The 18,320-nt window shown below is 36.4% G+C and overlaps 1 protein-coding gene across 2 annotated transcripts in view; it reads right to left on the bottom strand.

Moving 5' to 3' along the window:
- MNAT1 (MNAT1 component of CDK activating kinase) overlaps positions 1 to 18,320 on the bottom strand; it is a 210,983-nt gene that overhangs the window by 127,210 nt on the left and 65,453 nt on the right. For both annotated transcript variants that reach the window (XR_003795844.1, XM_029237486.1), the window contains exons 5-6: positions 16,051 to 16,191; positions 10,660 to 10,785 (exon numbers count right to left, since the gene is read on the bottom strand). Coding sequence is in view for 1 of the 2 variants with exons in the window: in XM_029237486.1 (XP_029093319.1) it covers positions 10,660 to 10,785; positions 16,051 to 16,191 (267 nt within the window). In the remaining variant the exon portion in view is untranslated. The remainder of the gene's footprint in view (positions 1 to 10,659; positions 10,786 to 16,050; positions 16,192 to 18,320) is intronic.

Below are 18,320 nucleotides of genomic sequence, written 5' to 3'. Positions count from 1 at the left end.
GTAATCTTGGTTGTAGGTTTTTCCCTTTCATCACTTTAAATATGTCCTGCCACTCCCTTCTGGCTTGCAGAGTTTCTGCTGAAAGATCAGCTGTTAACCTTATGGGGATTCCCTCATATGTTAATTGTTGCTTTTCCCTTGCTGCTTCTAATATTTTTTCTTTGTATTTAATTTTTGATAGTTTGATTAATATGTGTCTTGGCGTGTTTCTCCTTGGATTTATCCTGTATGGGACTCTCTGTGCTTCCTGGACTTGATTGACTACCTCCTTACCCATGTTAGGGAAGTTTTCAACTATAATCTCTTCAAATATTTTCTCAGTCCCTTTTCTTCTCTCTTCTTCTGGGAGCCCTATAATTTGAATGTTGGTGCATTTAATGTTGTCCCAGAGGTCTCTGAGATTGTCCTCAATTCTTTTCATTCTTTTTTCTTTATTCTGCTCTGCGGTAGTTTTCCACTATTTTATCTTCCAGGTCACTTATCCGTTCATCTGCCTCCATTATTCTGCTATTGATTCCTTCTAGAGAATTTTTAATGTCATTTATTGTGTTCTTCATCATTGCTCTTTAGTTCTTTAGGTCCTTGCTAAACGTTTCTTGTACTTTCTCCATTCTATTTCCAAGATTTCTGGATCATCTTTACTATCATTATTCTGAATTCTTTTTCAGGTAGACTGCCTATGTCCTCTTCATTTGTTTGGTGTGGTGGGTTTTTACCTTGCTCCTTCATCTGCTGTGTATTTCTCTGTCTTCTCATTTTGCTTAACTTACTGTGTTTGCGGTCTCCGTTTCGCAGGCTGCAAGTTCGTAGTTCCCGTTGTTTTTGGTGTCTGCTCCCTATGGGTAAGGTTCATTCAGTGGGTTGTTTAGGCTTCCTGGTGGAGAGGAGTGGTGCCTGTGTCCTGGTGGATGAGGTTGGATCTTGTCTTTCTGGTGGGCAGGACCACGTCCAGTGGTGTGTTTTGGGGTGTCTGTGAACTTATTATGACTTTAGGCACCCTCTCTGCTAATGGGTGGCGTTGTGTTCCTATCTTGCTAGTTGTCTGGCATAGGGTGTCCAGCACTATAGCTTGCTGGTCGCTGAGTGGAGCTGGGTCTTAGCGTTGAGATGGAGATCTCTGGGAGAGCTTTCACTGTTTGATATTAGGTGGAGCCAGGAGGTGTCTGGTGGACCAATATCCTGAACTCACCTCTCCCACTTTAGAGGCTCAGGTCCGACACCTGGCCAGAGCACTAAGACTGTCAGCCATACGGCTCAGAAGAAAAGGGCAGAGAAAAACAAAAAAAAAAGAAAGAAAGAAAATTATAATAAAGTTATTTAAAAAAATTTTTTAATTATTAAAAATAAGAAAAAATAAAGAAAGAAGAGAGCAACCGAACCAAGAAACAAACCCACCAATGATAACAAGCACTAAAAACTATACTTTAAAAAAAAAAGAAAAAGCACAGACAGAACCCTAGGATAAATGGTAAAAGCAAAGCTATACAGACAAAATCAAAAAAAATATATATATATACACACACACACACACACATTAAAAAAAAAGGCAGAGCCACCAAATCAATAAACAAATCTACCAATGATAATAAGCTCTAAATACTAAACTAAGATAAACATAAAACCAGAAACAAATTAGATGCAGAAAGCAAACCCCAAGTCTACAGTTGCTCCCAAAGTCCACCGCCTCAATTCTGGGATGATTTGTTGTCTATTCAGGTATTCTTCAGATACAGGTTACATCAGGTTGATTGTGGAGATTTAATCCACTGCTCCTGAGGCTGCTGGGAGAGATTTCCCTTTCTCTTCTTTGTTCGCACAGCTCCTGGGGTTCAGCTTTGGATTTGGCCCCATCTCTGCGTGTAGGTCACCTGAGGGTGTCTGTTCCCGCCCAGACAGGATGGGGTTAAAGTAGCAGCTGTTTATAGGGCTCTGGCTCACTTAGGCCGGGGGGAGGAAGGGGTATGGAATGCCAGGCGAGCCTGCAACAGCAGAGGCCAACGTGACGTTGCACCAGCCTGAGGCATGCCGTGTGTTCTCCCGGGGAAGTTGTCCCTGGATCACGGGACCCTAGCAGTGGTGGGCTTCACAGGCTCCTGGGAGGGGAGGTGTGGATAGTGACCTGTGCTTGTACACAGGCTTCTTTGTGGCTGCAGCAGGAGCCTTAGCGTTTCATGCCGATCTTGGTGTCCACGCTGATAGCGGCAGCTCAAGCTCATCTCTGGAGCTTGTTTAGGCAGTGCTCTGGACCCCCTCTCCTTGCACACCCTGAAACAATGGTCGCTTGTCTCTTAGGCAGTTCCAGACTTTTTCCAGACTCCTTCCCACTTTTTCCCCAGACTCCCTCCCAGCTAGCTGTGGAGCACTAGCCCCCTTCAGGCTGTGTTCACGTAGCCAACCCCAGTCCTCTCCCTGGGATCTGACCTCCGAAGCCCGAGCCTCAGTTCCCAGACCCCACCCACCCTGGCGGATGAGCAGACAAGCCCCTCAGGCTGGTGAGCGCTGGTCGGTACCAATCTTCTGTGCAGGAATCTCTCTGCTTTGCCCTCTGTACCTCTGTTGTTGTGCTCTCCTGCGTGGCTCCGAAGCTTCCCCCCCGCCCCCGTCTCCGCCAGTGAAGGGGTTTCCTAATGTGTGGAAACTTTTCCTCCTTCACAGCTCCCTCCCAGAGGTGCAGGTCCTATCCCTATTCTTTTGTCTCTGTTTTTTCTCTTTTCTTTTGCCCTACCCAGGCACATAGGTAGTTTCTTGCCTTTTGGGAAGTCTGAGGTCTTCTGCCAGCATTCAGTAGGTGTTCTGTAGGAGTTGCTCCACATGTAGATGTGTTTTTGATGAATTTGTGGGGAGGAAGGTGATCTCCACGTCTCACTCCTCTGCCATCTTTTTTTTTTTTTTTTTGCGGTACGCGGGTCTCTCACTGCTGTGGCCTCTCCCGCTGCGGAGCACAGGCTCCGGACGCGCAGGCTCAATGGCCATGGCCCACGGGCCCAGCCACTCCGCGGCATGTGGGATCCTCCCAGACCGGGGCACGAACCCGCATCCCCTGCATCGGCAGGTGGATCCCCAACCACTGCGCCAGCAGGGAAGCCCCACTCCTCCACCATCTTGAAGATCCTCCCCCCCATTACTTCTTTGGTTTCTACAATTTGATTTGCTACCAAAGCGCAACATTATATATTAAGAATAGATTTAATTGCTCAGTACAGTTTTTACTTTCTTATTTCACACACAGTTGGATATCAATTTTCTATAAACAAATGTTAACAAAGAGTTTAATCTTCAAATGAGTTCAGGATAATAAGCAATGTTTGATGAAAATAGCTAAATCCTATTTGTTGTAATCAGAAAAGCCAATTTATGTCACAGATGAGCTCCCTTCTGGCTTACCCATGGATAATATAAAAAAAAGTTTTTTAAACATGAAGGGTAAAATACTCAAACAGCTTTTGCCTTTGGCAACGAATGACAGGCTCCCCTTTACTGCTCTCCAGCAATCAACAACAAAGGACCAAAAGCTATACTTAACAATTCTTAGCTTATCTTTGTGACTCAGTTTGTTTCCAGTTTGCATGCCAAAGCGTAGCGAAGTATAGAATACCATCACAACTGAAGAAGCACCAGATTCCCAGCCTTAGATTCTGGTTTCTAATTTTACAACATGATCAAGGTGTCTTTCTGTGCTTCCAAAAGACTAAGACTTAGTACTTAAATCTGTAGATATGATGTATGGATATTTAATGATACAAGCTAGTAACAAATGGGGACGAAAAACTGCTACTTTGAGGTCTGTTCACTGGTTCAACTAGGAATGATGTAATAATGGTAACCACATCTATTCTTTAGGGGAAAATTTAATTAGAATTATTTATAAAATAAAAAGAAACAGAGGTCCTAAAATTATATTGTTGGAATCTGAACCAATTAGATTAAAATAACTAACAAATGACTGAGAAAACAAGCTGCAATCCCTACTTGAGGAGTGCAAAAAGCTATTACCCCCGAGAGGACAAAATATATACAAAATAAAGTTTCACCTATTCATACATAAAACAGTGATTAAGTGGAACTCTCTTAGATATTCAAGTCACAAATTATATATAAATAATTCTTCTAATATGTACTGTACCCCTAGCACTTCCCCACTCACTGAGAGTTTAATTCCTAGGGAATATAATTCAAAAAATTCAGCCAATCTGTGAACATTCCTAACCAAAATATATTCACTGTCTCAACTCTACATATCTCAATACATAATAATTAAATCCTCATTTCATACTAATTATTTTACGCCAATTTTTAACCCTTCATATTTCTCTAGGTTTACTAAATAAATAAATCCTGTCTTCTCAGTCACACGGCAAAGGATCTATTTCCAAAAAGCTTAATTAAATTTATATGTCTCCCTTGGACGCTCTCCAAGTTCAGCATATCTAACTTCATTTGTTGTGTCTGACTTTTCTTTAAGTACAGCAGATCAAGAAAAGAAAAGGTCATTGCGGTGGCTCCTGTCCCTTAGATTACCCTCTATACAATCAGTCCACTATTAGAAGCAATAGTTGAAATCCTAGCTACCCTCAGATTAGAAAGACACCTAACACAGAATTTATGTTTTGTTTTTGAGTATTCTCATTAACTAAATAAGGTATAGTAGAAAGAGAGTGAGTTTCAGTGCCATCTTTTACATGTAATCTATCCTCTCTGAGACTCAGTTTTCAGATCTGAAAAAATAGGAGTACCATCTATTTCATGGAGATATAACAACAGAAAACGACACCTTTTATTAAAAGAAACTATCACAGGTCCAGGTCACAAAGTCTTAAGCAGTGTTGGCATCCTTGCCAACATCTGTTCAATGTAATCAAACCCTGGGATACAGGTGTTCAATAAATGTTACTTTTCATCCTGCATTTTAGGGATGATTTTTCCAAACAGTATAGAGACTCAACTTCATAAACATTTAGATTTTCATCTACATTATGTGTTGGTCTCCTTATTCAGGAATATGGAATAAATTCAGTAATTCCACATAAAAACTGTGTCTAAATTTTCACCTTGCCCTTGAACCAAAACCTGAATTTTGCTCAAATAACAAACAATAAGAATTCCATCACACACTTAGGTTATATGAATCTCAACATGCATTAAAGTAATTGGATCACCTCCTTCCCACCACACACAAAAAAAGAAAACAAAAAATTCCAGGTGGATAATAGAAAGTTAAACAATAAAGAGTTCAAAAGACACCCTTGAGTGAAAAAAACAAGACATAAAGTGACAAAAGTTATTTACTATACATATGACTAATAAAAGGCTTAGATCCACCACATATAAAGAACTTCCACATATGAGCAAGAGTCTTGAACAGGTATTTCACAAAATAGGACAGCCAATGCTCAATCTCATTAGTGATCAGTGAAATAAAGTGCAGATTAAAATCACAAAACAGTACTAAATACCCGTCAGAATGGTTAAAGTGGAAAAGACAGAAAAGCACAAGTGTTGGTAGAAGTACAATTGGTGAAAATCAATTTGGAAAATGTTTTGGCAGTATCTCCTAAAATGAACATACATAATCACTATGACCTAGTAACTCTACTCTTAGGTAAACACTCACGAAACAATGTCTGTGCATGTGACCAGGAAACATATATTAAAATGTTAGTATAATGTATAATACCAAAACTCAAAAAAATCCAAACATCTATCAACAGTAGAATGGATAAATAGTAGTATATTCCTCTAATGGAACATTATACAGCAATGAAAATGAAAAAACCCTACAGCTATATATAAAAACATAGATGAATCTTACAAATATAAGTTGGACAAGCAAAACATTAATCAGGTTAAGGCATACATGCTTAGATGTTAAAGCTATTTAAAAGAGCAAGAAAGGGAATGCCATAAAATACAGAAGAGTGACTGTTTCTGGGAAAAGGAATGGGGTGCTAGCCAGATGTGAGAAGTCATGAGGAGGACTTCTAAAGTACTGTGAATACTTTTTTCTTTTATCTGTGTGATAGTTACACAGATGCTCACTTTGTGATAATTCACTAAGCTACATGGTTTGGTTCTGTGCACCTTTGTGTATATGCAATACATTTTGCCAAACGAAAGGTTATAATAAAGAGAGGAAGGGAAGAAGAAAGAAAATAAATAACAAGTCACAACACTATCTGGAAAGATATCTAATATATTAAGTTAAATACTAAAGTCAAATGAAATGATGACAAATAAGCACACAAAAAGATGCTCAACATCATTAGTCATCAGGGAAATGCAAATGAAAACCATAATGAGATAACCACTACACATCTGTTTAGAATGCCTAAAATACTACAATTCTTAATACTGAGGATGCAGACCAACTGGTCACCAATGTCGGTAGGAATGCAAACTGGTACAGGCACTTTGAAAAATAGTTTGAAAATTTTTTACAAAGCTAAACATACCCCTACCGTATATAAATCACCAATCTCATTCTTAGTAGTACTTACCCAAGAGAAATGAAAACGTATGTACACACACAATTGTAAGCAAATGTTTATAGCAGCCTTATTCATAATCATAAAAAAAGGAAACAACTCACATGTCCTTCAACTGATGAACGGATAAAGAAACTGGTATATCCACACAATGGTATTATTACTTAACAAAAGGAACAACTATTGATACATGCAGCAACATGGATGATCTCAAATGCATGCTGCTAACTTAACAAAGCTAGATCTAAAAGGCTACACACTGTATGATTCCACTTACATGACATTCTGGAATATTTATTACCTAACTATACAACATAATGAGATTATAATGTAATCCACTTAGATATTTAACTATAATAACAACAGAAAGCGTTACTTGTAAAATTACATTTGCACTTGGTTTAGCATTTTATATACATATTTTAATACTCCGAATAATCATGTAAAGCTAAATCATCGCAACTTTACCAATGAAAACACAAATTCAAAAAGAGTAAAGTAACATTTTACCCACAGATACACATCTAGTGAGTGGTAAAGCTGGGGTTTACTCCCATTGTATCTGGGTCTTTCCAAGCCTATTTTCTTTCCTCTACACCATAATGCCTCTTAGTTCAAAAGCACTGGTAATTGCTTAATGGATAGTGTTTTCTTTTGAATTATTTAAAGATGTGTTCATACTTCCTACACTTGTAAGTTTAAAATAAATCATGAAGGGAACACTCCTGCACTGCTGGTGGGAATGTGAATTGGTACAGCCACTATGGAGAACAGTATGGAGGTTCCTTAAAAAATTACAAATAGAACTACCATATGACCCAGCAATCCCACTACTGGGCATATACCCTGAGAAAACCGTAATTCAAAAAGAGTCATGTACCAAAATGTTCATTGCAGCTCTATTTACAATAGCACGGAGATGGAAACAACCTAAGTGCCCATCATCGGTTGAATGGATAAAGAAAATGTGGCACATATATACAATGGAATATTACTCAGCCATAAAAAGAAATGAAATTGAGCTATTTGTAATGAGGTGGATAGACCTAGAGTCTGTCATACAGAGTAAAGTAAGTCACAAAGAGAAAGACAAATACCGTATGCTAACACATGTATATGGAATTTAAGAAAAAAAAAATGTCACGAAGAACCTAGGGGTAAGACAGGAATAAAGACACAGACCTACTGGAGAACGGACTTGAGGATATGGGGAGGGGGAAGGGTGAGCTGTGACAAAGCGAGAGAGAGGCACGGACATATATGCACTACCAAACGTAAGGCAGATAGCTAGTGGGAAGCAGCCGCATAGCACAGGGATATCAGCTCAGTGCTGACCGCCTGGAGGGGTGGGATAGAGAGGGTGGGGGGGAGGGAGATGCAAGTGGGAAGAGATATGGGAACATATGTATATGTATAACTGATTCACTTTGTTATAAAGCAGAAACTAACACACCATTGTAAAGCAATTATACCCCAATAAAGATGTTAAATAAATAAATAAATAAGTAAATCATGAATATTTCCTGTTATTCAGGTACCCACATACCCACAATCATACAATACAAAGTTAAAATACACAACTTCTGCCCTCAAGATGTTTATAATCTAATAGCACACATATGACAAAGTAGGCAATTTTAAACCTCAAAAATAATAGCCGAGTAGTAGAAACATGGGTAGTGTGAGTACCTTATAATAACAAAATAATTCTAATTGCTTCTTCCCATCCCTTGTATCATCACTATCATTCATTTCACTTATATAAGGATATGTGTGTGAAGTATACATATATACATACACATAAGCAAACAGTCAAATACAGTGTCACTATTATTTTAAACTGTTATCTGTTAGATCAATTAAGAACAAGAAAAATAAAAGTTTTTATTTTATCTTCATTCATTTCTTCTCCAATGCTTTTCCTTAGATATCTGAGTTTCTGACCTGTATCATTTTCTTTGTCTCTAAAGCACTTCTTTTAACATTTCTTGCAAAAATGGTCTACTGGCAAAAAATGCCCTCAGTTTTTGTCTGATAATTTTTTTTTCTCCTTTACTTTTAAAGGAAAATTTTGCACAGTACATTATTCTAGGCTGGTGGCTTTTTTCTCTCAACACCTTAAATAGTCCACTCTGCTCTCTTCTTGCTTGCATGGTTTCTAGGGAGAAGCCAGATAATAATTCTTATCTTTACTCCTCTGTAAGTGAGGGATTTTTCCCCCTCTGGCTTCCTCAGGATTTTTTTATCTTCAATTTTCTGTTATTTGAAAATAACATGCCTAGGTATAAGGATCTTTTTGGCATTTATCCTACTTGGTGTTCTCTGAACTCCCTGGACCTTTGGTTTGATGTCTGATGTTGATTTTGGGAAATTCTCAGTCATTACTGTTTCAAATACTTCTTCTGTTCCTTTCTTTCTTCTCTGGTATTGCCATTATGCTTATGTTACACCTTTTGTAGTCACCCCACAGTCCTTGGATATTCTGTTCTTCTGTTCTGGTTTTTTTTTTGTTTTTTTTTTGCGGTACGTGGGCCTCTCACTGTTGTGGCCTCTCCCGTTGAGGAACACAGGCTCTGGACGCACAGGCTCAGCAGCCATGGCTCATGGGCCCAGCCGCTCCGCGGCATGTGGGATTTTCCCAGACCGGGGCACGAACCCATGTCCCCTGCATCAGCAGGCGGACTCTCAACCACTGCACCACCAGGGAAGCCCTGTTCTGTTTTTTTTATTCCGGGCTTTTTCTCTTTGGTTTTCAGTTTCCAAGAATTCTACTGATACATCCTCTTGCTCAAGACTCTTTCCTCATGCATGTCCAATCTACTAATAAGGCCATCAAAAGCACTCTTCAATTCTGTTACAGTGGATTTTTTTTTCTCTAGCATTTCTTTTTGGTTCTTTCTTGGAACTTCCATCTCTCTACTTATATCGTCCATCTGTTCTTGCATGTGGTCTACTTTATCCATTAGCACTCTTAGCATATTAATCACAGTTGTTTTAAATTCCAAGTATGATAATTCCAACACCCCTGCCATATCTAATCCTGATTCTCGTGCTTGCTCTGTCTCTTCCAATTGTGTTTTCTGCCTTTTAGTATATCTTAAAATTTTTTTTTTGACAGCCAGGCATGATACACTTTTTAAAATGAACTTCTATAAACAGGTCTTTCGTAATATGGTGGTAAGCTGCAGGGGGATGGCTGAACAATTTATAGTCTTATGATAAGATCTCAGTCTTTTAGAAAGCCTGTGCTTCTGGACTGTGAACTTCACACACACACTTCTCAATCCATCTCCCTCCCCTCAGGTGGAACAGGATGGCTAGAGTGAGCTGAAGTTGTGTATTTCCCTTCACCCACATCAGTTAGCCTCTGATAAAACTCCAGCAGGTTAGGCTCTGGTGAAATAGTTTATCCTAAGGGCAAGCCTTGTTAGGAGGAACAGAATGCTCTGGCATATTTCAAAGTCATTCCTTTTCCCCTTCCTCTCTCAAAAGCATGAGGGTTTTTTTCTGATATTCACTGAGAGAATCTGGTAGAGACACAACAGGTAAGACTCACAAAAGTGTGGGGCCTCTGATGACCGGTTTCCTCTGGAGTTTTTAACTCTCAGAGTTGCCCACACTGAACCTCCAGCAATTTGTCAACCAATTCAGGTTTCCCTACACCAGCACTGGCTTCCAACAAGGTTGCTGCTCTGGTGAACTGTGATTCACTGTAGTCTCAGCTGGTCTCTCCAATTTTAAGGGCAGTGGTTTGCTTTGTGACCTCTCTCTACTAAAAAAGTCGTTGATTTTTCAGTGTGTTCAGGTTTTTACTTGTTGTCAGGATGGAGTGGCAACTTCCAAGCTTCTTACATGCCATACCAGACAGCGGAAGTTTGCATTTTCTTTTAAGAAATGTTTTTCTACACCACAAGCTTAAAAACTTATGTAGAATAATAAAACACATACAAACTCAATATCATATAGAACAAAACTGTGTTACATACTTTGTAAATTATTTATTATTTTTCACTTTCCTCTTACAATGCACATATTTATATTTCTAGACATGTAGCCTAGATCAGACACTGTTCTTAAATATCTGAACCTCCCAGTTTATCTATAAAAATCAATATAAAATTATAAACTATAATCCTTGAAATATATCTTCTAAACAAGTGATTAAAATACAGCTTACCATTTTGATGCCTGTGGAAAATGTCACTGGTTTTGTAGGTTTAGGTTTCTCAAGTTGCATTTCCAGTTGGGTAGATCTATCTTTATGCTGAGCCAAAAGTAGAGCAACGGGGAGATCAGAACTCTCCTGCAAGAAAAGTTAAAGTGCAATGTGAAAGTTAAAAATAAAAGCAATGAGTCTTTTATTTTAAATTATGCCTTTCCATAAACATTTGATGTCAACCTAGGTATTCACTTTATGGAGAACACTTTACAAAAAACTTTAACAATCCATAATAAGAAAAGGCTGCTTTAGACTCATAAATCAAAATAACCTACAAAAAAGGATTTTTATAAAATCCACATTAAAGACAATATAATAGGATCTTATTTCATCTAGCAAAACCAACCATATTTATTAAAATAAAAAAATTAGAAGCTAATCACAAAAATAGTACAAAGTACTATAACTTAGATCAGATGTTTATCTAAGACACATTTCTTTTTTTACCAGTGAATTCAGACCAGTCTGAAATTGTTTCCCATTAGATTTCACCTGAGGCCGTTTGGAAATGATCCTTGCTCTGTTTTGCACAATGGAATGATTGTTAAGTACAATCAAAAGACATTTATCAATATTTTCTCCTTTATTGACTTATTTTTATAAATAATTTATCTTTATAAATTTTTTTAATTAACAAAATAACAGTAAACACTTTTAATATCTTATATTGATACTAAATCAGGGCCACTATTTACACAAATCTGTACACACACATATTAATAACACAAATTACTAACTCTTATATGTAGACTGTCATTTATTCTGTTTAACATGAAGTCTTCTCACATGTTTAAAGTGATGCAGAGCTAAGATCTAAACTAAATGTATCCAGACATTTTCCTTTCTGAGCTGTCAGTTAAATAAGAACACAGAAACACAAGCAAAATGAAACCAGGAAGGAAGGAAGATCATATACAAACATATGCAAAGACACATACTACTTTCTATATCTGTAAACAAAAATGAAGGTACAAACACATTTCAGTCTCCTATACCAAGGTGACCTACGAAAACAGTCTTCAAGTGGCCCGCAGAGTTTTAACACAGTAACTACCCAGAAATTAATCCTGAAAAAACTATATTGTTACACATTTCATAGTATAAAAGTAAAGACATAGCAGAATCTAATTTTCTTTCCAAAACCAACAACTTAATATTTTGGGGCACAAATATGGCTAATTAATATATTTAAAGGACTTGTTTAAAAGTTATAGTACAGAAGATATTCAAGTAACAAGCCATTTATTTCCATAGCATCGTCCTAGAATAAATCTGTATCTCAAAACTTTGTAACAGAAGCACTATGCAAGAGCAAATGTTACAAAGATTAAAACTTTTTAAAGTAAATAGAAAAACACAAATTTTATTTATAAAATAGAACTTTATTAAGGATCAAAATTCTTAAGACATGGCTTTAGCAATAATGAAGAAGGATGAATAAAATACACTAGGACAACATACTTGACTACCTTTCATATTCTACAACAAAGCATTAGTAATGCACTAATAATAGTATTGCTGTGAATTCCTGCAGCTATTCCTATTTCCATTAGGAATTTTATAATAAAATGTAAAATTAAAGAATATTTTAAATGGGCGGTGGCCCAAAATATCTTTTAAAATCTCTAACTACCTTTTCTTATGTAAAAACTATTTCCTTGGCTAAAATGCTAAATCATTGCTTCCTAATTAATACTCTAAGTGAATTCAAATTTCATACCTGGTACTTACCCTAAAAAGTAAAAGTTCTCATGTAAAAGTAAGACAATGTGTGCATTTCAAAAAAGTTGCTAATCAATACTTTGCCTGTTTTAATCCTGGTTTCACCTTCACATAAAAGAACCAGAATATTAAAATGTCTTGATAAAACAGTTGAAATTTAATAAAAATAAACATTCTAGAAAGCTAAAATTAATTTTGATACTAAGGCAATACAATTTACTTTAAATCTGCTGTACTCCACTTTAGCAATCGAAACTTTGGAGACTGAAAATCTTTGTAAATATTAAACTAGAGGGACTTCCCCAGTGACGCAGTGGTTAAGAGTCCGCCTGCCAGTGCAGCGGACGCAGGTACAGGCCCTGGTCTGGGAGGATCCCCCATGCCACGGAGCAGCTGGGCCCATGCACCACAACTGCTAAGCCTGTGCTCTGGAGCCCGCCCGACGCAGCTGCTGGGCCCGTGTGCCACAACTACTGAAGTTGTGGTCCGCAACAAGAGAGGCCACCACAGTGAGAAGCCCGCGCACCACAGCAAGGAGTGGCCCTTGCTCTCTGTAACTAGAGAGAAAGCCCGTGCACAGCAACAAAGACCCAACGCAGCCAAAAATAAATTAAAAAAAAAAAAGTTAAACTAGAAATAAGCAGGAGTTCTAACAACAACAAAAAAATCTACAGAGTAAAATAAACTATGGGAAACATACATGCTCTCAGAAACACAAAAAATGTAGATTCAGCCTTTCAAGTTATTTCATTCTTCTTAGCTTTCCATTTTTACCCTGAAAGGTTCCCTAAGCTACATTGATTGCCTGAAGGTACACTGCTTAATATTTAAAGAAATTTTAATTAAAACTACCTGTAATACTCATTAAAAGCTTTATAATGACCATTTTTAAATGATTATTTTAACTGACTTAAAGCAAGCCATCTGGCAAACAATATTCTAATAAAAATCAGCTACTGCTTTTGACAATATTAGCCCTTAACAAAATTTAAGACATAGCTGAAGAGAATTTTCAAACAAGAATATAAAAAGATTTAATAAGTCAGGACCTGTTTATCTTTTAAGTTTGGAAAATCTTTTTCCAAACTTAAAAAAAAAACAAAAAACCCTGAATTTACAGTTAGGATTAAATAAATGGACATTTTAGGCAACATTATAGTAAATGCTAAGCCATAAACATTAAGACCATAACATTAAAATCCTGTCACATCATACAGTATAGTGTAATGCCAATGCTTTTATAAAAGGTTAAAAAGTAACTTGTAGCACAAGGACCAGAAACAGCAGAAAAAAAATTCTAATAAGTTTTGCTTATACTAGTTGCCTAAATTAGATCCAGAGAATCATTCTAAGATTTAAGCTTCTAGATATATTTATAGATGCCAATTCAATCTTTCTTAAAAATCTAACACACGAACATACATAGAAAAAAATACAATGTATTCTTTTACTTAATAAGGATTCAGGAGGATAAAAAGAAATTTAATGAATTCTTTCAGTTAGTCAATAAGGATGAAATATATGTTAGCATTTTAACAAAAAAATTTTAATAAATATTAAAAAATTAAAGTAACAATCTTTAAATATAAATTTAAATATGAAAATGAGAAATTCAAATTGAATTGGTATTTAAACCAATCTGTTGTAATTAATTGTTCTAATGAATACAGTAAATTGTTAAGGATTATTTAACCACCATGTTACATGATCTAAACAGTAAAGAAAGTATGCACAGTAATGACTTGCAGGTGAAGAAAACAGGAAGGGGGAACAGTTCTTAACAAAAGCCAATATTAACTCCAGATTATACACAACGTACAACATTGGCAGTTGCGGCTCAATTGCCAAGAACAGCTCAATGAGGCAGCAAAACTTCATGCTAAAAGACTAAAGACAAAAAGAATATGCAAAAATAATTGCTATGCAAAACCAGCTTATCTCAAAATCAAAACTAAAAACGCTTTATACTAAATGGAACATTTTTAAAAAGTTAAAGTGTATTTTCGTCTTATATCTAAGTTCTGTATTTGGAATTAACTCAATTAATTGTATAGCGGAAAGCATTACCAAAGAAAACTCTGCATAAAATGATGAGAGAAACAACCTTTCAAAAAAATAATTGTAACATGAATCTTTACTAATTCATTCTTTAAAGTTTTTAATTTCTCACAAGCTACATGTCTATCAAAAAAATGTAAAACATGACATGCATCATTTCAACTGTTAAAGCCACAACTGCCACTTAATAGTTTCAAAAACAATTAATGGAAGTTAGGGATTTCCCTGGTGGCACAGGGGATAAGACTCCATGATCCCAATGCAGGGGGCCCAGGTTCAATCTCTGGTCATGGAACTAGATCCCATGTGCATGCCACAACTAAGAGTTCTCATGCCACAACTAAGGAGCCCTGGGGACACAAGTAAGGAGCCCACCTGCCGCAACTAAGACCCCATGCAACCAAATACAAAAATAAATATTAAAAAGAAAAATCAATGGAAGTTACTAAGGAAAAAAAACATATTCTATTTTATACACTGCGGTCCTCATTTCTTTTTCCTTTCTTGGTGCAACAGCACACGGTGCAGCCTGCAGTATCTCACTTCCCAACCAGGGACTGAACCCAGGCCACGGCACTGAAAGTGCCAAATCCTAACCACTAGACCACCAGGGAACTCCCTGTCCTCATTTTTAGAACCAAATTTACATTCCATTCATACAAAGTAGATAGGGTTTATGATAAGCATTTTCTGTCTGAGCCTCGCTAAGGCCTTTACCCTTATTTTTCCTTTACTTTCTCACCTACTTCTAATTTAAATTATCTTGCTTTCTCTTTTTATTCCTGGTTATATGGCTTAAATGCTTTTAGGGCAAAAGCACAGTAGAAAACTATACACATACACTTTTACCTGATCATAGAATAACAAACAGCATAGCAACTAGTAGACTGAGGAGTTAAGTGTGTTAACACCACATGGAAATTAATTATGGGTCCAGAAAGGGGAAAGGAAGAATGTAAAAAGACTTTACTGGAAAGGACAATTTTCTAATTGTGATTTCATCAATATCACAATGGTTTATAAGCATCAAATAATATTCTCCAATCTATGAAACACTTCATAAACCTTGGTTATAATTACTGCTATTATCTAACAATGTTGTCTACTTAGGGAGCTAATAACTAGAAAACACCAATAACTTGCAAGACATTGCCATTTCTTTCAAATGTATTTTTTTCATGCAAAAATATGAAACATAGTTCTCACAGAGTAACCAGAGTCAGTAAAACTTCAGCATGAAGCCAAAACACTTGAAAATGAGCTAGTTATTAGAAAACCAGTATTAATCAGGAGAAAAATGCTCTGAAAACAATGTTTTAGTCAGTAAGCTCAGAAACACATCAACAACCTATTAATAGTAAACTGGCTTATGTTAGTTATAATATTACTCTCTTACCTGAAAATAAAATGGATATTGACAAACGTTTTTTTTAAATAAAGGAACAGAAGGTGAATAAACCAGCACAAACTATAGAAATGCTATTTAAATACCATTACCCAGAATAATAAATAGGAAAGATAAACCCTGAAGACAAATGATTTTTTATCACAATTAACATTAATACGTACCAGTTCATCTAAAAAAGCCTGCTTATTCTTCCTTTTTAGAATCTGCTGCAGTTGTTCTTCTTTTTGTATAAATAGTCTTCTTTGTTCATTTTCCTGTCGTTCTACCTCTAAAGCTTCTTCCAATTCCTCCTGTTCCCGAGTCTAAAACAGAAACATTGATATATGGCATGGAATAAATTTAGTAACCAAAATCAACACTATACCATACTCTGTACCTCCTTTCTTGGAAACATAAAATGCACTAGTCACTAATTGTTTAATAGTGCAGCAATTCCACTTTAAAAGAACTAGAATTCATTTTATTTCATGTGGACATGTTACTATTAAAGAGAATGACATCTAGCACTAAATGAACACCTAAACAAAGTACACTGAGTCCAGCTGCAGAATTGTAGAAACTGCTTAATAATGTCTTTATTTTAGGAGATTTAACAAGAAAAACACAATAAAACAAAAAACCCAACAACAAATAGATAATCTCCATATAGAACTATTGATTGAAACACTCCATATAAAAGACTGGCTTATTTAATAGAAACAATTTTCAGAATATATAAGATAATGAAAAGTTATCATAGGAGTTAGCTTCTTTTTCCCAAGTTAAAATAAGTCTTTCTGATGCTTGAGTTCCAAATAGCATTCATTTAAGGTAAGTTATGAAAAGCTGAAGTCATTTTCTAACACAAGCATATAAATTTCAAGGGTCCTCTTTGTAGACTGAAAAATTCAAAATCCAGAGCTAATATGTAGAGAGAATGAGCTACAGGCCTACTCATTTCCCTTTTATGAAGTTCCTCAGAAATATTAAATACTTCGAGGTTCTGAAATTTATTCCAACTCTAACTTGTACTTAAAAGCAATATCATACCTAGCCTTTGCTCTTTAAGTCTTCTGAATGAGAAATATAGTAAAATCTGAATGGCTTTAGTTTAAATCCTTGACTGTTGCTATTGAAAATGTAATACCTTTCTTTTTTTAATTCAACAAAACATTGAGAATTTATGGCACCTCAAGACAAATACAGAATAGAGGGAGAGAGTATAATACATTTGGGGATCACTAACATAATATATGAATTAACAGAGACCTCAGAGAAAAGTACATTTTTATGTAAAATAATAATTAAAACACTCTATTAGATTTTTTTCACTTCACAAATTAAACTCCCCAAAGAAACAAGATTCCCAATTAAAAAGTGTTTCACTTATAATTCAAACTCAGTAAATGCAAAATTAAGTTTAGCATTTGGTTTCCCAAAGCTGATCACCCTCCTGTATTCCTGATTTCTGCTAAGCGCACACCTACATCTCAGGCAACTCAAGTTGAAACCTCAAAGTCATCTCTGTTTACCCCCTCTCCCACAACCCCATTCCTCTTAAATTAAATCAGTTGCTAAGTCCTATTAGCATCTCTCCCTGTAATTTTACAAACCTCTATTACTGAGGTTACTATTCTAACTCAGGCACCCAGTGGAGAAGAGAATTCAAACTTGATTTAGAAGGATTACTAGGAATAAATGTAAAAAGTTAGGGGGTGAGATATGAGGGCTAGAAAAGTGAATTACTGGACTATAGGTCCATAAGCAGAAAAGGATGAGTCTCATGATAAAACAGTGACATATAAGTAATAAGTACGACAAGTGACAGAGAGGTATACACAGAGTACAGTTGGGACAGAATTGATAGAGTGGTAAATTCTCCTTGCAATGATGGAGGACAGGTAGAGTTAGAAAAGATTTCGTATACAGTGTTATGGGTTGAATGTGTGCCCCCAAAATATATATTGAAGTTTTAACCCCTGGTACCTATAAATGTGACCTTATTTGGAAATAGGGTCTTTGCAGATGTAATCAAGTTAAGATAGGTCATACTGGAAATTTTGCCACAGACACATGGGGAGAAGGCCATGTGAAGACAGAGGCAGAAATCAGAGTGGTGCCAAAGGTGCCAGAAAAGGCAAAGAAAGATGCTTCCCTAGAGCTTTCAGAGAGACCATGACCCTGATGACACCTTGATTTCAGACTTCTAGCCTACAGAAGCCTGTTCTTGAAGAGAACAAATTCCTGTTGTTATAAATCACCCAGTTTTTGATAATTTGTTTTAACAGTCCTAGGTAACTAATATATGGAGGTTGAGCAGACTTCAAACAGTAGGTATTTACCCCCACTGGAGAGTGGAAGAGCCATTTAGGCAGAGAAAACAAAGATGCAAAGACATGAATAAAGCTGGAATGCTTGGTATGGCCAAGTCATGAAGTATGGGAGTTGGGGA

This window comes from Monodon monoceros, unplaced genomic scaffold, assembly GCF_005190385.1.
Source record: "Monodon monoceros isolate NGI ecotype Baffin Bay Population unplaced genomic scaffold, NGI_Narwhal_1 Super_Scaffold_21, whole genome shotgun sequence".
Lineage (NCBI taxonomy): Eukaryota > Metazoa > Chordata > Mammalia > Artiodactyla > Monodontidae > Monodon > Monodon monoceros.
Note: the sequence above shows the minus strand (reverse complement) of the source record. Positions and strands in the feature narration are given on the sequence as shown.